Raw genomic sequence first — 25,364 nt, forward strand, 5'->3', positions numbered from 1 at the left:
GATTGATTTAGTAGTTAATGGAATAAATTTTGTTCTTTTTCCATACACAATGTCATTTGCTTGGTGACGTATTAAAAAAAATAAAAAAATTTATTATTTTAATGATGAGTTTTGATTAGACAATTTCGTACGTTTGACCGTTAATTTTTCTATATTGTTATTTATGAATTTATCATTAGTTGTCATTAGTAAACCATTGAAATGAATGTAAGAAAACGAAAAACCAAAAAAATCCACATGGAATAACGTGATCCGAGCTAGACGTCTAAGTTACCAACATGGTTTTGACATTAGAAGTAAAGTATTAGAAGATGAAGCATTAGAAGTGATTGAAAGTCTCAAGTTGGGTGAGTACCAAAATTTACGGTGTGCCAAAATAAATTGTAGTCTTGTATGTAATCAAAAAAAATCAAAAGTTTCAAGTAGAAAATAGAAACCTTTAATTATCATAAATGATAAAAAACAAAGGGGTTGTGCTGTAATTTATTATCAGCTATGAAAAGTTTAACCAAGTGTTCCATCAAGCTGCATTAAATAACTAAATTAGATGAACAATTGAGGGTCCGGATTCTATAACATGCCGAGCGCTCGGAGGCCTATAAAACGTATATAACGTTGTTCATGTTAATTAAATTTAAGAAAATTTCAAAATGATTAAAAAAAAAAAAAAAATATGCCAAGTTTCAAGTCGATTCATCAATTATTAACAAAGTTATGACGAGTTAGACCTGGAAAAATAATGTTTTTTTCGAAAAAAAAACATTAACCTTTATTTTTTAATTCATTAAATAATTGTAATTGAATATAATTTGTTTGAAAGAAAATATGTCATTTTTGATTCTTTACATTAATGTTTTTTTTTTTCAATCATTTTGAAATTTTCGTAAATTTAACATGAACAACGTTACGTTTTATAGGCCCCCGAGCGCTCTCGGCATATTATAGAATCCGGCCCCTCAATTGTAGTTTTTTCTGCTATTTCAATTAGACAATTTGCCACTCATTGCGCTATTGTTATTTGTTATTTGCCAACCTTTGATATGGATGTAAAAACAAAAAAAAAAAAAAAAACCCACGTGCCCTTTCATTTTTAATGCATGTTTTTTAGTCGTTATTTTAATCCTAAAAAAAAAATTAATAAATGAACGATTTTAGCTCACACGGATTACAAACATTATTATAATCATTATAACGATAAAATAAATATTGATTTATAATATTTAAAAAAATGCATAAATATTTTTTATATTTTAATTTTTACTTTCTCAAAATAAAAGAAAAAAAAATATAACTATTGATAAAAATCGATTGGAATTTTTTTATCACTTATATAAGTTAAGGTTTCGTTAATATAATAACTTCACCAAAATAAAAATAAAATTTATTAACAAGTAACTCAGAACTGATGTTTTTATATTTTTTTTATTGTTTAAAAATATCTTAATCAATTTTTATTCTAATGACCAAATATAAGCAAACGATTCGTCTGATTATTTTTAATCTTTATAAATAATATTTTTTTTTATTTTTAATAAATAAAATATCAAATAATAAAAAAAAAAACCCAGAAGATATGATTAGAAGTATCACCTGATATTTGATAAAATATACACAATAGAATAGGAGTTCTGAGAAATTTTTTTATTTATTTTGTTTCCAATATATAATGGCTGCCGGAATAATATTTTTTATTTTTCGTTTTCAAAGAATGGCCTCTTATCAAAAAAAGTTTTGATAATTTGTCGAACTGACGAGTAATCTCAGAGATAAAAAAAAACCTATGTGTTTTGAAAAATGAAATTATGAATAAATAAAAAAAAAGAAAATTAGATGAATCGACTACAAAAAGAGAGAAAATCAATCTAAAACCCGAAAGACAACAACGAATCCCAGAACGAAAAACCGCTGTTATTTTTCTTTTTTTTATAGTAGGACATATATAATTACATACGATAATTATTTCCTAAATCCAATTTATCCACGAGTTGACAATAGAATTCAATATCAAAACATGCAAAGTAGTTTTTTAAAAAAAAAATTATCAGATGTGTGGGTCACAATGACTCACGACAAAAAATGAAAATAAAATACTGCGGCCTTTCAACTCTTAGCCTTCTTAATTTTCCTAAAAAATAAAAACCAAAAAGCAATATGAATCATAAGATAACAATGAATCATAAGATAACAATGAATCTAGCCTGCGTAATTTTCCTAAAAAATAAAAACCAAAACGCAATGAATCATAAGATAATGAATCACAAAAATACTCAAGCTCAACGTGTTCAACAACACATCGTCGAAAAAAAAAAAAAAAAAAAAAAACTGAAAAAAACTCACCACTGATAAGGGAGCATTGAAACGCTTTTTATTCATTGAGGTGTTGTCCAGCAAACGTGTAACACACGCATTTAAATATTTCTAATTAAATCAAAAAAAAAAAAAAAAAAAATTATTTAATTTAAAATAACTTGCATCATGTCTCGTAATATTTTTATATTATTATTGTGCTGTACTTGGATTGTGTTTGGTAAATATTTAATAGATTAATATTCAATTATTGATAAAAAAAAATTGTGTGATAAAATTTTTATAAAAAAAAGTGAACATGAAGGAAAACAAATAATAAAACAACTATTTTATTATTTCAGGTGAAGGTCATTTGATTAAAAGTAATGATTCTACAGATTCTACAACACTGCAAGTTATCCCAGCTAAAAATATACGTGTACCTGCAAATGAATATGTGACCGTCTCGTTGAACGTGGAATATCGAAATGACACAACGTGTACAATCAAAAATTCGCAAATGGTAAATATTATTATTAAAAAAAAAATAATTAAAAATTACTTAGATTAATATATTAAAATATTTGATTAATTCAGGTGGCAAGTAATCAATTTCAAAGAGTTGGTGCATGTGGATTTCGTGGACTTGCTGATGACTTTAAGAATGTTGGGTGGGAAATAGTTGAAGAAACCAAATTATCTCATAAATATAGTGGAACATTTATAGTTCGAATTCAAAGTCCATCAGAGATTACCCAAATTCACGTAAGAATAAAATAAACTACGTTATTAAATAATAATCATAATTTTTTAGTTTTCATAAGAATAAAAAAAAAGATACTTTTTAATTTTTTTTTTTTCACTTAAACATACGTACTCAAATTATCTGGAAATTAGTATTGAAATATTATCTATATATTTTAATTTTTTATTTACTATATATGTAATTATTTGATATTCATTTTTTTACAGTTTTACAAAGATAACAAAAGAGAGCCTTCAGTAATCCCACTGGATATTTATAACAAATTATATTGTAAAATTCTAATGCCGAATAATGAATATGTTAAAAATGATAAAAATAATAAAGATGTAATGTTTACAAATTCAGAATACGTTATTAATAAAGAAAATGAATATTCTGGTAAATGGATTGTAGAATACCAAGTCAGTGGTGAAAAGGACATCAAACAAAAAATATATGATGTTACTTTTGAAGGTGATTATATAATTTATAATTTTTATTTATTGAGTTATTTAATTTGATTAATTTTATTTTTCTTTTTTTTCAGATAAAATAATACCTACAATGAAAGTTTCTACTAAAAAAAATTCTATCAACGATTCAGTTATTGAATTTCAATGCAGTATTAATTTTAAGAGAATTACTCAGTGTTCATTTGAAGGACCATCTGGTTTAATAATAAATGAAGGAATTGCTGATAAAAGTGATAGGTACACTGATAAACTATTATTAATATTTCATTTATAAATAAATTTATATTAATTAAATAATTATTGTCAATTAAATTAGGTTTGATTTTGAAGTGAGCGATAAAAGAAATTATCCGACTATACAGAATCCAGCATGTACATTAACAATCCACAATCTAAGAGCAGATGAACAGGGACAGTGGCAGTGTTCACTTCGTGATGAAACACAAACTGCAAATGGCACAAAAAAAATTGAGCAACCCAAAACATTAACAGTTGAAATTTTTCAAAAAATCGGCACAGAATTTAATGTAAGTATTAGACTAATAAATATTTAAATTATAATATTAATTAAATAAATGTATTATTATATTTAACAGGTGAATTGCACAGACAACAACGAATGGGAAGAATGTCATATCGTTTTACCAAACGGTGAAACTGTAGAAAACACTCTACCCGATTCAAACAATAATGACGGAAAATGTACAACGAAAATTAAAAGTGCTGATGAATCATGGAATGGTAATTTGACATGTAATATTGGTCATCAGAAAGGAGAGATAAATTATAAAAAAACATTTATTGTTCGAGTTACAGGTAAATTTTTACTTATTGATAAATCAAACAAATCATTTAATATAATTAAAATGTTCTTTTTTTGTCTTTTTATAAAACAGAGGACTTTGCATTAGCTGATTTTAAATATGAAATTAACGATGGAAATAATCAAGCAGTACTCGAAGCACGTCCATTTCCAACTGATGAAAATAAAATGAAAAATATTACAGAATGTAGATGGACACATCCAGTTGATAGTAATTATTTAAGTTATGATTCTTATTATACAATGACAAATGACAATAATGTTTGTCGACTTGTAATAAAGTGTAAGTATTAAGTTGCCCAATTTAATGTTGATAATATTATTGTAAATATTTTATTTTATTTTATATTTACTTGTTGTTAACAGATCCACAAGAATATGATAAAGGATCATGGTCATGCATCATAACGTTAAAATCTTCTAACGGTGCTTGGGATAAATTCATTTCATTTGTTAATGTAAAGGAACTTGAAATTTATTCAATGTTATGGTGGTACATACTTTATGGATTAATTGTAGCTTTGATCATTATTGCTATTATTATATTCGTTTGGTGGGATCTTGTTTTTCAAAGTAAAACTGCAGTTCTCAATAAAGAGTAAGATTTATAAAACGTCTTTGAATTTGATAAAAAATATTTATTATTTGTTAATAAAGTTAGTTAACAAATAATTTTAATTGTTCCAGTAAGACACAACAAGAAAAACAGTTCAAATATATTTATGGGAAATTAAACAGAACAAAAAAACCAAGTTCTAATGAAAATGAAAGTCCAATATAAATTTTTTTTTGATTTTTAAAAAATTTGACAATAAATAATTTGAATAACAATTAAGAAATATCTTTTCATAATTAATATAATAAAGAGAAAAGAAATCTATAAAATAGTTATAAAAAAAAACGAAAATTTAATTTTAATCACAATTTTTACCTGAAATAATAACATACTTGTTGTTTTTATTGATTCTTCAAATAAATGTTTCTTAAATAAACAAAAATAAATAAATAATTTGTTTTGTTTTTATTCAGTTACTAATAACAAACAATATTCAACATCTTATTTTATGTATTTATTTATGTCTTTACATAAATAATTAATGTTGAAAAAGTCAGAGAAGTATGATGAATTTATTAAAAATTAATATTTTTAATATTGAAAACTGCTGTTGGCTGAATACCAGCATTTTACAATTTTATTACGTGAAAATGATCCTATAAAATTGACGTAAAAAATAGTTCATATTGTTGCTTATATAAATTTATTTAATAATATTTTAGTTATTTAAATTTATTTAAATTTAATAATAATTTAGTATTATAAGATTTATAAGTAATAAACGATTGGGTTAAATTTTTTTTATGAGAAATATTACCTGATTGATACCCAGTCCAATACACTCTGTTGTATACTTTTATTTATGTTGATGTCGTCTGTGTATTAACTAAGCTTATTAATTAGATACAACAACAATTCAACAAGAATTTATTTAAATTAATAAAAAAGAAAACAATTTTTAAAATCTATTTTAACTTTCAAAATTAGTTGTTTTTTGTCTTAAAATATAAATATGAAGTGAGAAAGTCAACATTATGAGAAAATTTTTTGAGAGCATTATGGACCAAATGCAAACTTTATGGCTGAAAAAAAAAATGATATCATCTTCAACGCAAATTTTTCACTTCTTATCATTTTTTAAAATATATGAAAACGTCATTTCAAACTCACCTACAGATGTTTTTTTTTAAATATAATTGACAAAGGCAAAAATTTAAACAATAATACTGACTGATTTATATTTTATTTATTTTCTTCTTCATTTCATTAAGTTAAAGTTAATATTCAAAAATAATATATCGTCAATATAATATTATCATTATTTATAATATATAGTATAACAATGATATTTCAACTTTATTTTCAATCGAAATAGTTGCTGTTTTTAATACTAATCTTTAAACGAAATATATTTTATTGTAGAAGTCAAGTTACTTTACATAGTTAATTGTAACAACAAAGATGATTATTATTTTTATTTGAAAAAAATGTTTTTTTTTTTTTAAATATATTAATATCATGAGAAATAGTTGGCAATATTGATTAATCATAGTAAAAAATTATGAATTTTTTATAAACATTAAAAGAAAACTTTAATCTAGAGAAAAATTATTTCCATAAATTGAGTCAAATATTTTTTTTTTTCTTTTTGTTATATAATAACGATTAATATCACACAGACCATTGCAAATTGCCTGTTTGTAAAATACCTCGTTTAAATATAAAATAAAAAAATAAACACGTGATAATATAATTTTTAAAAGGAGAAAAAAAAAAAAAAAAAAAAAAAGAGAAATTTAAATAGTTAAAAAAAAAAAAGTAATTAATTAAATAAATTTAAATTTATAATTTATAAGTCAAGTATGCTGATTTAAAAAAAGTGCTTTTGCAGCCATAGAAAGCATTTTCATACTTTTAACAGAACGATGAGTTGGATTTGTTGCAATAAATGATGAAAGTTGAGTTTCAAGCTTCATTAAAACAGTTCCCATATGTTCACGTGTCACTGGATCCATTGGATTCAAATTAAGAATTGCCTCTTCAAGCCATCTAAAAAACAAATAAACATGAAAAATTTAATATTAATATTAAAAAAATTATTGTAAATTTTATAATAAATTAAATTATTAAAAATTACTTGTGCTTGAGATCAGTACGATGTGTAAGATCAGCAGAGAGTTGTTGTACAAGAGATAATATCACAGGTTGTTGAAGACAACACCTATTATGAGCATTATCAGTTGAAAATACTCTGGAAGGTTCTGTTTTTTCACAAACATAAACAACAAGACTAAGATCACTAGCATTTAGTGCTTGTTGAAATGCAGTATTATATTGTCCTCTTTGAACTAATGAAAGAATTCGAACTTGTGCTTCAGCTGTATTTGGTACAGAAAGACCAGGTGTTGTTGCTCTTGATCTTGCTTGTATGTCAATTAATTGTTGTCCCAAATTATCTCTAATTGATTCTTTAATAGATCTTAATACACCTTCTTGAAGTGGACCAAAACCTTTAATCATACCTGATCTTAATTCTTCACGTACCATATATGACAATGTTTCAGTTTCTTGTTCATTTCTTTTTTGACATGCTCTTTCTAAAACTGTATCAATATATTGTATATATTCTTGTGTTCCATTTGAAAATGCATCTTGAATTTGTCTAAACATTGTTTGACATGCTTTTTCAATTCCAGGAAGTAAAAGTGTCTCAAATGCTTCTCTAAAAGATATATCAAGTGCTGGTTTTGCAGCTTCAACAACTGCAATTCTAATAGTATCTTTTATATATGAACTACCAATAAGTTTTGTCAAATTTTCTTTTAATAAATCATCATTATTTTCAGCATTAATTTGTATTTGTTTTTTAATTGGTTCAACAGCATCATTAACAATTTTTGGTAATATTTTTTTAATATTATCAGCAACAGCTAATTCAATTGTTGTAAATAATTCACTTTGATGATTTTGTCGATTATAAAGACTTTTTTCAATAACAGATAGTTGTTGTTGTGATGCTCTTGATAATGCACTTTCAATTCTACTCAAAATTGGAGTTTCTTGTTTATATCTTGACATATCTTTTTGTAAATCTTTTATACTATCTTTTTGATCTTCAATTGTTGACATAATTTTATCTAATTTTTGTGTAATTGTTGTAATCCATGCTGGATCAATCTTTGAATTATCAACAATTTTTTCACATTTTTTATTGTCATTTTTTATATCATTAGGTATAACATGAACATCTGATAATAATGCTATTGGATGATATGACCAATTTTCATTATTTTCATGATCAGAATCAATTTGTTTCAAGTCTTCTTCTTCTTCTTCTTCATCTTCTGGCTCAGCAAGTGAAAATATTTCACGAACTTCACGTGATGGTGATGAACCACCAGATGCAGGTGCTTGTTCAATTTCACTTGTTGCTAATGGTGTATCAATTGCATTTAATGCTTGAACAACTTGAATAATTGATGGACTTGCTGATAATACATTTCCTAATTCTGGACTTGTTGAGCTTGATGTATTATTTTCTTTTTTTGCTGGTGAACTAAAAGCATCTGGTGTCATTAAATTTAAACTTGCATTATTCATTGCAGCTTCTATTGTTGCTGCAACACTTTCATTAATACTACTACTACGATCACCAACACTTTGATTTTCATTATTATCATTATTTTCATGACGAGTATTTTGAAGATCATCTGAACCAATTAATGAATCATGAGTCAATGTATCCATCATACAAGCATTTTTTACTTGTCTAGCTGGTTGAAAAGCAATATGACATTCTTGTAAAGATTTTGGCTGTACTAAATACATTCGAATAACCAATTGATCCTCACTTTCATCATCACAAGGACAAAGATCTTCAAGTGATTCACCAGTTGGACGTACTTTTCTAATTCCAGCATCTACAATTCCAAAACTTAATATTGGATATGGCAATCTAAATTCAGATATTGTTGAAACATATGCAATACTATCTGAACCATCTGCAATGTCTTTTGATAAACTCAAAATATATAATGCTTTATTGGAAATATCAGATAATAATAAATAACCAGCAGCTAAATCTAATCCTGCTTTTAAAACTGGTTCTATATTACTTAATGGTGATACTTGAAAATTTATTGTTTGCAAACAAGTCCATTTTTCACATGACCATATTTTAATTTCACTATTATTATCACATCCTGTTACAGAAAACCTCCAAAATTGTGCTTCAGGCTGTGTATTTTTATGATCATCAAGGAAAAATAATGAACATATTGGTCGACCATCATGTGGTTTCCATTGATGAAGACAATTTGGTTTTTCTAATGTAACACCATGAATATTAACTTGAAAAAATTTTACTTTACCATCTAATGATGCTGTTGCAATTGCTGTACCTGTAATTTAATAAATATAATTATTAAATATATAATTATTATTTTTTAAACATTTATCTTACCATCTGGACTAAGAATTGCTTCGACAATAGTATCACCATGTTGACATATTTCAGTAAAACCACCACAATTTTGTACAGTTGAATCTTGTAAATTTAATGGACCAGGACCAAGTTGTGCATAAACATAGTCAACTTGCCAAAGTTCAGCTTTTGATCCTCTTGTTACAATAAGTAATTTTGATACATCTTCAGCTTCATTATGTTCTTCTTCTGGTATATATGGACACCAAATAACTCGATGGGTCATTGGTGATGATCCTTCAGCAACTACACTTAGCAAAAGATTGCATACTAATTGTGACGTTGATGAGACAATTGTGTGAACAAATAAATTTCCAATTTGATCAACACATGCTAGTATTGCATTTTTAACATGAGCAAATGCTAAATCTTGAATTTCTCCATTCATACCACGAAGTAATGATCGTTGTTCAGAGTCTTTTGATACAACTCTAACTACACCTTTTCCTTGAGATGATTTTATTCCATATGCAAGATATTTTCCAGAAACATGAACTGCCAAAAGTTGACCAGTATAATAGTGTGAGTCCCAGGTAAAATCAACAATATTTTTTAATTTTACTTTAGAGCTGCCATGATCAATACCATTGGGTGATGCAATTACAGATACTTTTTTACTGTAAAGCTCAACTGAATTTAAATCATCATGTCCAGTAAATGTGCTGTTGATTTAAATAAAAAATGTAGTTATTTAATGTTTATTGTAAAAAATAAATTAAAAATAAATTAATATAAATTAAAATGTAACAGCTTTCATTGTCAAATTATTATCAAAATAATACTTACACTGCCTGAGGACAATTTTGAAGATTTTCTTCATGAGTTTTGCTCATCTTGAAAAATTCTCTTTGTCAATTCTGAAACCGATAAATTAATAAGAGTTATACAATGAATTAAATTTCATATTAATAAAAAAATATTAATTAATAAAATTCGTGTAATTTAATTCAACCCGGCAAAATCTAACCTATCTAACCGGCATCACGCCTGCGAAAAATATAGAAAAAAAAAAATATCAAATAATTGAACACAGAACTTTACCTTATTTAAATAAACAGTAAATAATTTATAACTTATATTTTTTATTTTAAAATATTTTTCTGTTTATTGTAGCTATTACATGACAATTAACTATCAATTTAAAAAAATATTATCATAATAAGAACGTTGTTTTTTTTTTTTTTTTCAACAGAACAAGTTTTTTTTTTGTTGAAAAAAAAAAAAATATATAGCAATCTCAGCCAAAGATCAAAGCGTTACCTGACGTGTGTTAGAGCAAGTGATAATGTTGTCTACCAATAATAATGATCATTAATTTATTCAGTTAATATTGAAGTAAAATTTAAAAATGAAATTGTAATTGTTTACTTTATTTCAATTATTTTCATATAGGTTTTTAAGTCTTGATGATGTTGTCTTATTTGCTAATTTAATAATAAAAACATAAAAAGCCATTGAATAATTAGAAACAAAAAAAAAAAAGATGCCGAAACCAGGGATCGAACCAGGGACATTTAGATCTTCAGTCTAACGCTCTCCCAACTGAGCTATTTCGGCAGCTATAGAATATAGATATAGAGTCTACACATTTTGAATGACACAAAAATGCTTTGAATTTAGTAGAGATGACGATGTTCATTATTATTGTTTATTTTTTGAGCTAAATGACGGTTAAATGTCGGCTAAAAGTGTCCACACAAAACTCTAGATTGTTCCCAGGTTTTACTAAAAATTTAGTTGTTTCTAGTGATAATATAAATGATCTTGCAAGAAATTCTTGAATAGTGGACATCCTCCTTTAAAATGCGGCATGTGCCGGCTAATCGCATAACCAACCACTGCGTATCTATATATATTTCCCATATACATATTCACACATATTCTATAACTATTTATAACTATTGTGGCACTGTAACTTGTAAAAGGTAGGCTATTGTCATTTACCACGATCAGACACTATCCGATTGCAACCAATGCACGTGCCAAAAACTGAAAAAAATTAATTAAATACATATATATTTTGTTATCTTGTTATTAAATTAAGTATTTGAAAATAATTCTTGATATTTTTGTAACTGATAATAATTTATAATTAAGAATAACTCAGGACAAATAAAACATTAAAATTTTAAAATCAGAAGTGAAGAAAAAAAAAAAAAAATGTCAGAAGAGACAAATAATATTCCAGTCAATCAAGACAAAACAAAAGAAAGTATGAAAGATATTATTGAGAAAATGGACACAGACAATGAAGACGATAAAATCAACAAAAGTTTAGTTGAAAATCAAGATGTTTCATCAGATGGAAATACAAATCAAAGTTCCACTGCCAATGCCGGCACAACAACAGCAAAATCAGATGAATTGGTTGATCACAATGGCGCTATTACTGAAAAAATAATTGAATGCAATGTTAACAACAATGGCATCAAAGAAACATCAAAAGAAGAAAATAAAATATCTCACAAAAGTAATTCTATCAGTAATGGTGAAAGTTGTAAACGTAAATTAGATGAGTCAGATGATCAAGCTGCAAAAATTTCACGAACATTTTCTACCAATGATGCTTTCAATGATGATCGTAACAAAACGATGACCACTTCAAATGATTCTTCACTAAATATTTCTTCAAAAATTAAAACATCAGAGCCAGTGCAAAATGAATTTGTTGAAGAAAAAAAATCAAATTCAACAGAAAATTTGAACAATGGAGAAAATAAAAATTCTAATCATGGTACAAATGATACAGATGATACCAACATGTTGATAGATAAAAATATAGATACCGAAGAATGTAACCTTACAAAAGATGATAAAGTCAATGATACATCAGACATTCCAATACAAACAACAAAAAGTAGAATGAGCATTGAGGTAATTTATGATAAATCAAAACAACCACCAAAAAAACCTGAAGAACTCGTTGAAATTGATGAAGAGGGAGAAAAAATTGTTCTTGATTCATCACAAGAAAATGATATAATTAATGTAAAAAATATAGATGCTAGTTTTGATAAATCATCAACAGATTTAAAAGACAATAAAATCACAGAAAATGATGTAACAAATGGAAATGATGATGAAATCAGAACATCTACCAATGGCAATCCACCAATACATTCGAATGATTCAATACAACAAAAGTTTCCTGAGGTATTGAATTTGATAAGTGATAGTGAAGGTGAGTCATTTATAAATGAAGATGTAAACACAAATGATAAAATGTTGTCATATACAAAAGAAATAAGTTTTACTGTAAAATTAAAAACAGTTTATTCTGTTGATAAAATAACAAAAGAAATTGTAAACAAAGAAATAATTTCTGTTGATTGTTTATCTGATCAACAATCTCACAGTGATTCTTGTCCTGGTGATGTTTCTGCTTCTGACAAAGAACAAGACACATCACTACCATTATCTTCAAGTAAATCATCTTTATATAAATTGCCAAAATATCCAAGAGCTTCAATAGTATCAACAGTTAGTTCATCAAGTTCATCGTCAACAGAGTCAAATAAAAATGACAATGAAAAAAATAAAAATGAATTTTGTTTACCTCAAGGTGTTCCAAAACAAGCAAAAAAAAATCTTGATGAATCAAATGATAAATTGAAAAAAGACTGGAAAAATGTTAATCTTTTAACATCAAATATTTTAGAATTAATGAATGCTGAAGTATACAATAGTTTCTTAGAAAGTGAATCAGATGAATCATTAGAAGAACGTCAATTAAAAACATCAACTCCTGAAAAATCAACAAAAACAAAACGTTCAATAAATGCTAAATCAAAAAGTATTAAAAAAAATAAAAGTGCAAAAAAAAGCAAGCCTGTAATCAATACAAAATCATTAAAAAAATCACCAACTAATGGTGATTCACCTGTACCACTACCTTCAACACCAACAAGACCTTTAAGATGTACAACATCATTGAGAAATAATACACCACGTGCTAATGCAAAAGATGTAAGTGATACAGAAGATTTAAAAGATAGTAGAATAGGTAAAATATGTTTTGCTAAATGGACACATGATAACATATATTATCCTGCAAGAGTAGTAAAAAAATCAAAAGATAACTTTTTAGATGTTAAATTTTTGGATGGTCAATCAAAAACTCTGAATGAAAATTTGGTTGTACCATTACTAAAATCTCTTGTTGATTCAGAAATACATTATCGTCTTCAGAATAAACGATATAGTCATGTTGCAACTGTTAAATCAGTTATTGATTCTAATGTTCCTGATGATGAAATTCAATTTAAAGTTTTAAATGAAGAAAACAACGAAGCAACTGTTGATATAAAAGATATATTTTTAACTGGAAAAGAAATTAAAATGCTTCAAAATAAGGAACCAGATAATGCTGAAGCATATACACCACAAACACTTATTACAGTAACACCAACAAAAAAACAACCATGTGCTTCAACTCCAAAATCAGCTGAAAAAAAAATTACTTCTGAAAGTACAACAAAAGTATTACCAACCGAAAATGCACCATCAAGTTCAAGTGCTAGTAATAATAAACAAGAGGTTAATTTAATGATCAATTGTTTAAGATCTTATGCAATTGAAAAAGATGGTTTTAATGCTGTACAAGAAGAAATTGCTGATATGCCAAATGACATATCAACAAAAGGACCAGTTAATAGAATGAAAGGAAAAGCTAAAAATACTAAAAAAAAAGAAGATCAAGAAATTATTAAACAACTTGGACCAATACCACCAGCAGGATCAAAAATTTTTTCAGGAATGTCTTTTATGATTGTTTGTGTATCAGTACAAACACTTGAAAGATATGCCGATGAAAATCCAATTGATTCAAATTCAGAACCAGAAACAGATAATGAACTTGAATGGACAAGACAACCATTATTAAGAGATAGATTAACTGAACAAATAAAAGCTGGTGGTGGTATAGTTTATGACAAATTTAATGATATTCCACGTGAAAGTTATGGTATTACAAAATTAGTAACAAATGTTCCAAATTCTTCATTGAATTCATTACTATGTTTGTCAGTTGGAATAAGATCTTATAATCATGGTTGGATAATACAAAGTTGTCATCAAAATAAATTAATGAATGCTTCTGATCACGAATTACCATCTGGTTGGAGTTTAAAAAATAAAGCATATGTTGAATTTTGTGAACGACCATCAACAACACCATTCAATCATGCTATTGCTATTATACCAAAAACTGATAACAATAGTTTCTTTGTTCAATATTGGAGCACAATTATTCAAAATCTTGGTGGTTTTGTTCGAGTTATTACTGCTCCAAGTAAGTAAATTAACAAGATGATGATAATCATTATTAATAAATTCAAAAAAAATTCTATTATTATTATGTATTTATGATAATTTTTATCTTTTTCAGCTGAATCATTTGAAGAAGGTACTTTTGTTTTGACAAGTGAAAATTTTCCAGATTGGCTTCCATCACTTGCTGAATATTGTCAATGTCCACTTGTCTCATCTAGATGGGTTATGCAGTGCCTCATCGAGGGAAAAGTTGTTAGTTACGAGGAACAATTAGAATACAAACATGATTACGTTAAAACATCAGAATAATATTTATATTTTAATGGTTTTTTTTGCTTTTTTTCCATACTTTTTTATTATTAATTATTGATGAAAAAAAAAAAAAAAAAAAATGACTTGAAACAACTTTTGTATCTACATATCTTTTGTACAATTTGTTCCTTTTTTTTTTTTTTTTTTTTTCTTTTATATATATAAATAAAACTAGAATATTTTTGTCAATTATTTTGAAATTAATTGTATGATTTTTTTCATAATTAACATTTGTCAACAAAATATTTTCATGGGTTGTAGGTAATATTATTAGAAAATTCAATTCAAGGATTATACCAGTCTAAAAATAAAAGAGAAAATGATATAACCACAATGAAAAATAAAATGAAAGCACGAAGACTAGCATTTCTTTGGATTGCTTGTCTAATTTGTTCATTTGCATCTTTAACATTTTCAGTTGCACCAACTACTGTTGTCATTAATCTATCAAGATCTCGATCTTGTGTTAAAACATTTTCAGTAAAAATTTCTTGTAATTGAGCAATATGAACAACTTTATTTTCAATTATTTTAACTTCTTCTGTTAGTGTATTTAATTCATTATAAAGTTGTTTATTTTCAGCTTCAAGCATTTGCAAATCTTCAGGTGGTAGATCTTCATCATAAGCAAGTAAATTTACATCTCCATTAATTTCTTGTATATTTAATGGACTTGAATCAGTTGATGAATTTTTATTTTTATAATTAACATCATTAATTATATCTGTTTGAAGATTTTTTTGTCTTGAAAAATCATTATTACTCAATTCATTTGATAAATCAAATTTTGACATTTTACGAAGTTCCATTTCTTTTTTTACTCTCATGGCTTTTTGTTCAGTATATATTTTACTAACATTTTTCAAGTATTCTTCAATATGATAAATTATATTTTTTTTATGCTTAAAATTTTGTGAAAATTCAACATTAGATATTTCATTTTTTAAGTCATCAATTGTTTGTAATGATGATGATATTATTTTTTGAACTTGATTGTCAATTTGATTACGCTCAACATCACCAATTCGTTCTTTTACTGCTAAATGATGAGCAAAATTTAAATAAGAACTACGATTTTCAAGAAGAAAAGATTGCAGTTTTGAAATTTCATTAACAAGTGATTCTGTTTTTTTACGAAAAGCTGATTCTTGTCGTCTTTTTCTTAAAATTGGTTTTGTAACATCCGTGTCTAAGTTTTTTTGTCGAAGACTTATCGTTTTTACAGAAGCACGGAACAAAGAGCTCACATCCATTTTTTGTCAAAGTACAATCAAAACACCTGAGTTAACTTCTGTAAATGAGTAAAAAACAATCATAATTTGTTGTAATTTTTTTTTGTTTTTTATTTACCTCTGCTAGAATTTATAGTTGAGATTTAATTTGTTATTGAATAATTTTTCATAGGTCTATAGTGTTATTGTTTTAAATTTTTTTCATACAAGGCTAATTTATGTTAAGAACTTGTAATGACACAACTGACTGCAATTGACAGACATTAAAAGTCAAAACCAGTCAAAACAACAATGAAATGTGGGAACAGGTGGGAAGCAGAGAATATAAAAGGAGTATTTATTTACGTGTCAATAATGGTATGTCTCGTTTAAAAAAGGATGTCCGCCACAGTTGGGTAAATAGTCGATTTTTGAGTATATTACAACTACGTGTAAGTTACTGTAATTTATTGTAACTTACATGGTTACAAGTGTTACAACTTACATGAGATGCTACTTTAAGCCTTTTTTTTACTGACCGTCAATTCATATTTGTACATGTATGCGTCAATTGAAGTGCTATTTAGTGTTTAGAGACAATTAAAATGTAATTATTGGAAGGTTGATAAACATTGTAAAAATTGAAAAAAAAATTTTTACTCAAAATATAGGGCTCAAACTCACAACAAGTTAAAATTTTCCCTTGTAAACATGGCGGCTGTGAAAACAACTAAATTATAACCAAGAAAACTAGAAATAGTTTTTTGCTTTATTATGGCAAATAAATTAATTAGTAATTTTTATAAAAATCCTGAGTGCTGTATATTAGGTGCTTTCTGTTGTGTATTTTTTTTCACTTCCATGTGCATGATCATGCACATGCACCTGTCATGCAAACTTGAGGAGAGAATAATGGCGTTGAACGAATAATTCTTAAAAAATAAGAATTAAAACATGGCTGATCCAGCCCCTCATGTCCTCCGCTGTTGCAAACTGACTTTTTGCTGATTGCGCATTTAATTGCGCATGCGCGAAAATAAACAGAAAAAACAAATAGGTGCTTTCTTTTGGGTGTTTATTTTTTTTCCTGTTTATTTTCACGCATGCGCAGTTGAATGCGCAGTCGGCAAAAAGTCAGATTGCAACAGCGTAGGACATAAGGAGCTGGATCAGCCATGTTTTAATTCTTATTTTTTAAGAATTATTTGTTTCGACGCCACTGCTTTCTCCTCAATTTTGCATGACATACGCATGTGCATGATCATGCGCATTAAAGTGAAAAAAAATAAATACACAAAAGAAAGCACCTAATGAAAGATGCTTTCTTTTGTGTATTTATTTTTTTTCCTATTTATTTTCACGAATGCGCAATCAGCAAAAACTCAGTTTGCAACAGCGCAGGACATGAAGGGCTGGATCAGCTATATGTCAATTTTTATTTTTCAAGAATTATTCGTTCTACGCCAATAGGTGCTTTCTTTTGTGTATTTATTTTTTTTCCTGTTTATTTTCACGCATGCGAAGTTGAATGCGCAATCAGTGAAAAGTCAGTTTGCAACAGCGTATGACAAGAGGGGCTGGATCAGCTATATTTTAATTCTTATTTTTTAAGACTTGTTTGTTCGACGCTACTGTTCTATCCTTAAGTTTGCATGACAGGCGCATGTGCATGATCATGCGCATGAAAGTGAAAAAAAATGAATACACAAAAGAAATCACCTAGAGAGCGTTCGATAGCTGGCCGAGGCCAAAAATCCGGCCAATTTTTGATCATGGTTTATTTTATATGTTCGTAGTGTCAGCACTATTATAATTTCGAATATTTAAATGGGATTTTCTCATAGCGAGTTTTAGGTTTATTAAGTTGTCTTTCTGTTGGCCCAGGCCGAGGCCCTCGGCCAGCTATCGAACGCTCTCATATTTTTGTTTTTAATTTATTTTTGATCATGCGTGAGTTGAATGCGCAGTCAGCAAAAAGTATATTAGGTGCTTTCTTTTGTGTATTTATATTTTTTCACTTCAATGCGCATGATCATGCACATGTGCATATTATAACTGATACAGTGGCGTCGAACAAATAATTCTTAAGGGATTACCTCGGCCAAATTTTGCGGTATAAGAGAGGGGATAAAGCCTATGTTTAATACATTGGTCTGAGAGCCATTGCCAACCTCAAAAAGATGAATTTTTTATTTTTTTTTTTCGATAAAACAATAGTTTTTTGAAATAATTTTTGTATAATAACCTAATATTATTAATCCCTGAAATATAATTGATCAACTTTTTATTCTTTTAAACATTTATTCAATAGTTAAAAAAAATGTGTAAATCGTGAAACACCGCAAAAAAAAAAAAACAGTTGGTTGTACTGAGAGTGCGGTTGTGTTAGTGTATGATATAGCTGCTGTGGCAGTATGTGTGTATCAATGTGGGATTTATTACTGGCGTTTTTAAACCTACGCGCCACAACATGGCGGATCACTATTCGGTGTTGCCAAGCGTACATTAGAATATAGTAGACGTCATATATACTGCTCGATTAGATGAATTTTTTCATACTTTAATTATTAATTATAAAAAAACTAAGCTCCAAACCTCTTCAATTTTTTTTCCATACGTTTTGTTTTGTTTCACTTCATAGCCCAATAGGTTTTTTTTCACGATGTCATTATTTCGATTAAAGATATCGGTATTTTAATGGACTTTTTTTTGACAAAAATCGTATTCTCCATAAGAGCCCATGTTAAAAGTTGTCAACTTTGAAAATTAATAAAAAAATAACGATCTTCCAAACAATTACCAAAAAATTACATAAAATGTATCAGTATTTCAAGAATCAACTGTAAAAATTTCAAAGCATTCTCATTATTAGTGACTGGCCGAGGTAATCCCTTAAAAAATAAAAATTGAAATATGGCTGATTCAGCCTTTCATGTCCTACGCTGTTGCAAACTGACTTTTTGCTGACTGCGCATTCAACTGCGCATGCGTAAAAATAAACAGGAAAAAAAATAAACACCCAAAAGAAAGCACCTATTATGCAAACGTGTAGAGAGAACAGTAGCGTCGAATGGTAATGCTTAAAAAATAAGCAATCAAAACAATTAAAACGTAATTAATCCAGCTCTTCGTGTACAACGCTGATGCAAACTGGCTTTCTAAATCGAAAAAACAAAATAAACCACTGAAAGAAAGGTGCTTTCTTTTGGGTGTTGAATTTATTTCCTATTCATTATTGCGCATGTGTAGTTGAATGCGCAGTCAGCAAACCGATAGTTTATTTATTTTCCAATTTATTTCTATTTATTTATTCATTTATTTATTTTTATGAATACGCACTGCATGGCGCAGTCATCAAAAAGTTAGTTTGCAAATAATTCTTAAAACATATGATTTAAAACATAGCTGATCCAGCCTCTCATGTACTACGCTGTTGCAAACTAACTTTTCGCTGACTGCGCATTTAACTACGCATACTCAAAAATAAATAGGAAAAAAAATAAACACCCAAAAGCTCACAATAAACACACAAAAGAAAGCACCTAGTACCTAGTCAGTTTGCAACAGCGTAGTACATGAAGGGCTGGATTAGTTATGTTTTTTAAGTTTTTAATTCCTACTTTTTCTGAATTACGTTTTGTCGCCATTATTTTCTCCTCAAGTTAGCGCATTAAACATGCGTATTGAAGTGAAAAAAAAAACGCCCCAAAGAAAGCATTTAGCACCTAATTCTCCATGTAAACTGTATATATAAGATTCTATGCAATTATAGATAAAATTTGATGTTTACTTAAATGCAATAAAGCCTTTTAGCCATGTCTTTTTATGTAACTACCGCCAACGACCACATCGGCCTGAATCAGTGTTGGGTAAATGGTCGATTTTTGGGTTTAATACTTTCATACCGGTATGAAAGTATTAAACCGGTATAATACCGGTATGAAAGTATGAAAGTATGAAACTCAGGAACGCCCCCTATGGCATCAAAATTGTCTACCATACCAGCATAAAACTCTCGAATGTCAAATTTTTTGTTGATATATTAATAGATGTATTACAGAATAAACAAATAATATGAACAATATTTGATTATAAAAACAACAACAGTATTAAAGTTACATAAAGTTATTTATATTTAGAATTAATTTTGTTAAAGAAATTAATATAAACATCCTTTCCTCAGCTACCATTTTCCTATGACCATTACCTTTTTATTTAAATAAATAAAGAGCTATGGGAAAAATATTATCCAAGGAAAGGATGTTGCCTGCATGTTAATTTCTCTGTCAAAATTAATTTCGTATAATTAACATGATAACTTCCTTTCTCTTAGCAATCATTTTTTCCCTTATAGCTTTTTATTTGTTTAAATTAATAAAAGCTATGGGAAAGTATTAACTACGGAAAGGATGTTGTTTGTGTATTAATTTCTTTGGTTAAATTAATATTTTATGAATTAACATGTAAACAACATTCTGTCCATAGACATTTTTCCAATAGGTTTTACATAAATAAAAAATAAAAACTATGGAAAAATAACTAAGGAAGGTGTTGCCACATATTGATTTATAAAGAATTAATTGAGCCAAAGAAATTAATAGCCCTCATCCTTTCCTTAGACATTTGAGTTTGCAACAGCGTAGTACATGAAGGGCTGGATTAGTTATGTTTTTAAGTTTTTAATTCCTACTTTTTCTGAATTACGTTTTGTCGCCATTATTTTCTCCTCAAGTTAGCGCATTAAACATGCGTATTGAAGTGAAAAAAAAGCCCTTGAGCATTACCACCTAATTCTCCATGTAAACTGTATACATATATAAGATTCTATGCAATTATAGATAAAATTTGATGTTTACTTAAATGCAATAAAGCCTTTTAGCCATGTCTTTTTATGTAACTACCGCCAACGACCACATCGGCCTGAATGCACCGGTTCTCGTCCGATCACCGAAGTTAAGCAGGGCTGAGCGTGGTTAGTACTTGGATGGGTGACCGCTTGGGAACACCACGTGTCGTTGGCATTCTTTTTGCAATTTTTTTTCAATTAGAAAAAATTTTTCTGGGTATGTCTAGATCACAGGATCTTCAGCTAAACTCCATAGATCTCCAAAGATGGTCCAAATATTTATACCTATTATAATCGATTGTACCTATTAATTTTTGAAGAATTAATTGAGCCAATAGGTAAGCTTCATCCATTCTTTGCCTAAATGTGTGAAGTTTACCTATTGGCTCAATTAATTCTTTAAAAATTAATAGGTACAATCGAATCCGGAAGCCATCTTCAGAAAAAAAATCATTTTTCTCAGAGAAAAATCCATAAGATACCTGCAGATACTCGATTTGATAATATATATCTGTTAACACATGTGTAAAATGATACCATTTGTACGATTTTTAGTTGATCAGCATCAATAATCAAGTTAATTGTAATAATCTTTATATCTGTGACATTCATTATTTCAAGATCTGGATTATTGTTTAGAAATTGAATAATACCAAAAGTAGTAAGTTTCCCAATATGAACAATCCAATCCTTTTAGTCCTTTTAATTTGATAAGAAAGCCATCTGTAATTGTATTAATATAACTTACGTCTAGTTTTTGTAAATTTTCCAAGTTTGTTAAAGCAACGAGAGCTTTTTCAGTAATAGCTCGGCAGTTTTGAATTTCTAATATTTTTAGATTTTTACAATTATTAGCAATAGCAATAATTGTACTATCTCTAAGATTTATTGCATTACGTAAATTTAGATATTCAAGATATCGCAATTTTGATAACTCATCAAGAACAGATGGAGAAGAAAGTGGCTCAGTATGAAAAGATGGTACTATAAAGCTATATCAGGAATTTCTAAACGTCTAAGTTTTTTTACAATTGTTTGAAATTGCAATTATTGATTTTTCACTGAGTCTGATTAAACTTTCAATATTTTCCAACTCTGCCGCAACTTTTTTAAAGTAGTATCATTCATAATGCTACGAGGATTATGTATTTTTAAATGTTTCAAATTCGTGTACGACTTCTTGCAGCTTTCATAACTTAAGTTAAAATTTTTAAATTCATAATTATCGATGAGTAAAATTCTACAAAATAATAATCGGCAATTTTTCAGGTAGATGACGCAATGAAATATTCTCAAATCCAAGATGGCCTCGCCTTTGTTAAGGTATGTTAGCCATGGAGGTCGTGATTTTATACTTATATATATTTATTTGTGGTTAATATATTTTATTTGAACTTATAAAAATAAATTTCGAAAATTTATATACTTGAATTTTGACTTTTTTTTTTCAAAAAATTATCCTACACTAATGATTCCTTTACTAAATTAATGATCTGTTTTTTAGTTTTCATGAAATGGGATTTTATCATTTACCAGCAGTAATCACGCATGTTAAAAATATCAGCGGACAAAAAATAATATACATTGGACATTCAATTACAAAAAAATATACGATACTTAATGAGTCTTGCTTCAGCTTACTTTTATGAGTCATTTAAAAAGTCCTCTAAGAATATAATTGGACCATTTGCAAATGACATCAGTGTAAAGTTAAAGTTAATTATCCCAATTTTCTTATTTAAATTTACTCGACAATTTAAACAAAACAATTCAAATTAAAAAAAAAAATAAATAAAACAATCATTAATTTTTTTTAGTGGATAGCACGTTTAATTGGATTAAATGAATTTTTACCTCGTGGAATTTTCATAAAAATGCTTGCAAGATATGGCTGTGATCTTGTCACTGTTGAACGTGACATTTGTGAAAACATTTTGTTTACTTTACAAAGTAAATTATTTCAACTTAATAAATTATGTTTATATTTTCTTAAAATTAATTATCATTTTTTTTTTTATTTTTTATTCAAGACGCTACTGCCAGTTGTAATATTGGGACACATGAACCAGCTGGTACATCAACAAAAACAGTTATTCATTATGCCATAATAAGAAATACATTCTGGTCAATTCCAAAATTTCGATTATGGAGAAACAGAAAATTTAGCTAAATACAATTCATCAATGCCTCCATCTTATGATTTATCAAAAATAAATATTCCAATTGCATTTTTTTATACAAATAATGATTGGCTGGCTTGATCTTGCGAATTTTTTTTTTGATTTTTCATTATTTCTAAAATTTTTTCATGTGATGGTTCATCGATAAAACGACCATAATTATATTCAAATAATCGAATATAATACGTGAATGAATGAATGAATGAATCAATCAATTATCATAAATTACATCAAATAACTTTACCGATTACATTGTTCGTTTAATAATAGGATAAAGATAATGTATCCTCAAACCTTTCAAATTCTTTCAATATTTAACAATACTGTATTCGTTACGTCAGACATTATGTCACAAGCAATACCAAGATATTCCAAGTTTTGAAAATTTATCCATATTTTTTAAGAGAAATTCTAGCTACATCATAAGAAGCGAATGAAATGTCAAGATGTTTTAGATTTTTGCATGTACAAAAAATAGTATTGAGTATTTCTGTAGAGAGGTTCTTCGCAAATCCATTCTCTGTACTCATCGTGAAGTCGAAGTATACTTAATGTTGGAGTTTATTAAATATAGAAACTATTCATTCATTTTGTATGTAATAAATATTAATAATTTTTTCAATATTTAAGCTTTATATAATAACAATTGATGTTTTATTTTTTAAGTGAAAAAATAATCGTTGACAACAATTGGCACCACTAAGCTAAACAAAAATGAAAAAATGATCTGGATTAAGTTAATGAAGTAATTTACCAAAAAAAATGTAATGGAATTATAAATAAATATTTAAATACTTTTGGTTTTTTTTTTCAACAGGTTTCTGGCAGATACATGATACATTCAATTAAACTTGACTATCTTTTAGAGTATTTGGAGTTAGAGGTAAAGAAGCAATGGCATATAAACGTGATCTTGAAAAAAGTGATATCAAGATAAAAATAAATGCATACATTTTGGTAACAAAAAAAAAGATATTTATTCATTGGTTTTGCATATTAAAATTTGATAAAAATAATATAATGTTTTCAATTTATCAAGGTGAAGAGAATTAGTTTTTTGCATAATTGGTCAGAGCCATGATAAAAAACAAGTTGGTTATTTAGTTAGAAAATTTTTCAAAAATGAATGTTTTAGTTTCATATGTTGATGTACCTAGTAAACAATGGGTTAATGATAATTATTGTGATAAAATATAATCATCATTTTTTTGTGTTTAATTATTTCCGGTGTATTTAAGTGTACAAATTAATTTGGGCTGATGAAAGAAGTGTTTTTAAAGCAATAAGAAGAGAAAAGAAATGATATAGTTGATAATTTAATTAACACCATGTTATAAAATGACGATGTCTTAAAACCTGGTCAAATAAATGATGTTGAAATTTAATATATATGGAACAATTTAGCTTATCGTGCTATCAATCCAAATTCACCATTGCCACCTGTTAAAAATGATCTACTTGCACTAATTAAAGCAATGAAAAAATTGATTCATGTGTAGAGAAGGTCATAAAATTATTTCTAATTTCAAAAGAAAGAAAAGATACAAAAGGTTTAGAAAATAATAATACAATTGCAGCTATGTAATGATTTTTTATTTTTATTATTTTACACAACTACTGATGTGAATGTTGAAAATGTTTATTATTTGTTTATATAGGGATTTGAAAGAGGTACATAAGATGCACTCGTTCAGAATAAAAATATTTCAGTTTCAACAGACAAAGATTCAACAAAGTTACTCCTGAAGTTGATTTAGACGATCATGAAAAATTATTAATTTTTATTTAATAAATTAATTAAGAAATAAATATCTTATCATGTATTTTTTTTTCAGTTTAATGACTGACATGCTTTGTTTTTGGAGATTTAACTGGATTCAATTCAATCTTATTCTATTAATTTTTTTGTTTTAGATTAAGATACTTAATAGTTAATCAAATAAATGAAAATACTTTTTATTTTTTAAGTATAATATTTGTTTTTTATTTTAGAAAAGTCTTTAGAAACATTTGTGTTTGTATGAATATTTGTTTAGGTGAAGAAAATTAATCTATTTATTTTTGTGAATTATTATTTACGAAAAAATTCATTGTCAGTAAGATGATTATCATATTCAAGAATTTATTGAAGCAGTTTGTGAATGTCAGCAATAAATTGCATGTTAATCAAAAAACAAA

General features: G+C 27.1%; 4 protein-coding genes, 2 non-coding genes and 1 pseudogene across 7 annotated transcripts; 4 read left to right on the forward strand and 3 right to left on the reverse strand.

Moving 5' to 3' along the window:
- The first annotated feature begins 104 nt into the window (after window positions 1-104).
- On the forward strand, window positions 105-5,115 carry LOC122851914. The gene is made up of 11 exons (XM_044151466.1): window positions 105-108; window positions 213-347; window positions 2,649-2,809; window positions 2,884-3,051; window positions 3,259-3,505; window positions 3,579-3,741; window positions 3,821-4,031; window positions 4,101-4,320; window positions 4,401-4,610; window positions 4,694-4,925; window positions 5,015-5,115. Exons 1-11 carry the CDS (start codon window positions 105-107, stop codon window positions 5,106-5,108), a joined length of 1,845 nt encoding a protein of 614 aa, XP_044007401.1. The 3' UTR covers window positions 5,109-5,115.
- Window positions 5,116-6,121: 1,006 nt separating this feature from the next.
- Window positions 6,122-10,911, reverse strand: LOC122848410 (enhancer of mRNA-decapping protein 4). 2 transcript variants are annotated; one of them, XM_044146482.1, is made up of 5 exons: window positions 10,627-10,911; window positions 10,153-10,223; window positions 9,346-10,028; window positions 7,021-9,283; window positions 6,122-6,932 (listed from the first exon to the last, which is right to left on the reverse strand). In XM_044146482.1, exons 2-5 carry the CDS (start codon window positions 10,197-10,199, stop codon window positions 6,740-6,742), a joined length of 3,186 nt encoding a protein of 1,061 aa, XP_044002417.1. In that variant the 5' UTR covers window positions 10,200-10,223; window positions 10,627-10,911; the 3' UTR covers window positions 6,122-6,739. The 2 variants fall into 2 exon arrangements, with proteins under 2 accessions (XP_044002417.1, XP_044002424.1); XM_044146489.1 differs by lacking the exon at window positions 10,627-10,911 and adding an exon at window positions 10,408-10,535 and having other exon boundaries at window positions 6,696-6,932.
- On the reverse strand, window positions 10,851-10,923 carry Trnaf-gaa. Its single transcript has one exon. It is a non-coding gene; the product is annotated as a tRNA-Phe (tRNA).
- A 114-nt stretch (window positions 10,924-11,037) lies between these two features.
- On the forward strand, window positions 11,038-14,974 carry LOC122848425 (putative uncharacterized protein DDB_G0292292). Its single transcript, XM_044146502.1, has 2 exons — window positions 11,038-14,656; window positions 14,753-14,974. Exons 1-2 carry the CDS (start codon window positions 11,527-11,529, stop codon window positions 14,944-14,946), a joined length of 3,324 nt encoding a protein of 1,107 aa, XP_044002437.1. The 5' UTR covers window positions 11,038-11,526; the 3' UTR covers window positions 14,947-14,974.
- Window positions 14,975-15,205: 231 nt separating this feature from the next.
- Window positions 15,206-16,521, reverse strand: LOC122848433 (syntaxin-18). Its single transcript, XM_044146514.1, has 2 exons — window positions 16,300-16,521; window positions 15,206-16,240 (listed from the first exon to the last, which is right to left on the reverse strand). The coding sequence occupies exon 2, from the start codon at window positions 16,200-16,202 to the stop codon at window positions 15,234-15,236; it is 969 nt and encodes a 322-aa protein (XP_044002449.1). The 5' UTR covers window positions 16,203-16,240; window positions 16,300-16,521; the 3' UTR covers window positions 15,206-15,233.
- A 4,541-nt stretch (window positions 16,522-21,062) lies between these two features.
- Window positions 21,063-21,181, forward strand: LOC122847959. Its single transcript, XR_006373416.1, has one exon. It is a non-coding gene; the product is annotated as a 5S ribosomal RNA (ribosomal RNA).
- A 1,470-nt stretch (window positions 21,182-22,651) lies between these two features.
- LOC122851991 lies at window positions 22,652-23,267 on the forward strand (annotated as a pseudogene).
- Window positions 23,268-25,364: the final 2,097 nt, after the last annotated feature.

This window comes from Aphidius gifuensis, linkage group LG1, assembly GCF_014905175.1.
Source record: "Aphidius gifuensis isolate YNYX2018 linkage group LG1, ASM1490517v1, whole genome shotgun sequence".
Classification (NCBI taxonomy): Eukaryota; Metazoa; Arthropoda; class Insecta; order Hymenoptera; family Braconidae; genus Aphidius; species Aphidius gifuensis.

Excerpts from the sequence above, each read along its gene's own strand:
- LOC122851914 (XM_044151466.1), top strand. Across the intron at positions 3,506-3,578 it reads ATATGATGTTACTTTTGAAG|ATAAAATAATACCTACAATG; the intron begins GTGATTATATAA and ends CTTTTTTTTCAG. Across the intron at positions 4,321-4,400 it reads ATTTATTGTTCGAGTTACAG|AGGACTTTGCATTAGCTGAT; the intron begins GTAAATTTTTAC and ends TTTATAAAACAG.
- LOC122848410 (XM_044146482.1), bottom strand. The coding sequence starts at position 10,199 with ATGAGCAAAACTCATGAAGAAAATCTTCAAAATTGTCCTCAGGCAGT. Across the intron at positions 10,029-10,152 it reads CAAAATTGTCCTCAGGCAGT|CACATTTACTGGACATGATG; the intron begins GTAAGTATTATT and ends TTAAATCAACAG. Across the intron at positions 6,933-7,020 it reads CGTACTGATCTCAAGCACAA|ATGGCTTGAAGAGGCAATTC; the intron begins GTAATTTTTAAT and ends TTTGTTTTTTAG.
- LOC122848425 (XM_044146502.1), top strand. The coding sequence starts at position 11,527 with ATGTCAGAAGAGACAAATAATATTCCAGTCAATCAAGACAAAACAAAA. Across the intron at positions 14,657-14,752 it reads TCGAGTTATTACTGCTCCAA|CTGAATCATTTGAAGAAGGT; the intron begins GTAAGTAAATTA and ends TATCTTTTTCAG.
- LOC122848433 (XM_044146514.1), bottom strand. The coding sequence starts at position 16,202 with ATGGATGTGAGCTCTTTGTTCCGTGCTTCTGTAAAAACGATAAGTCTT.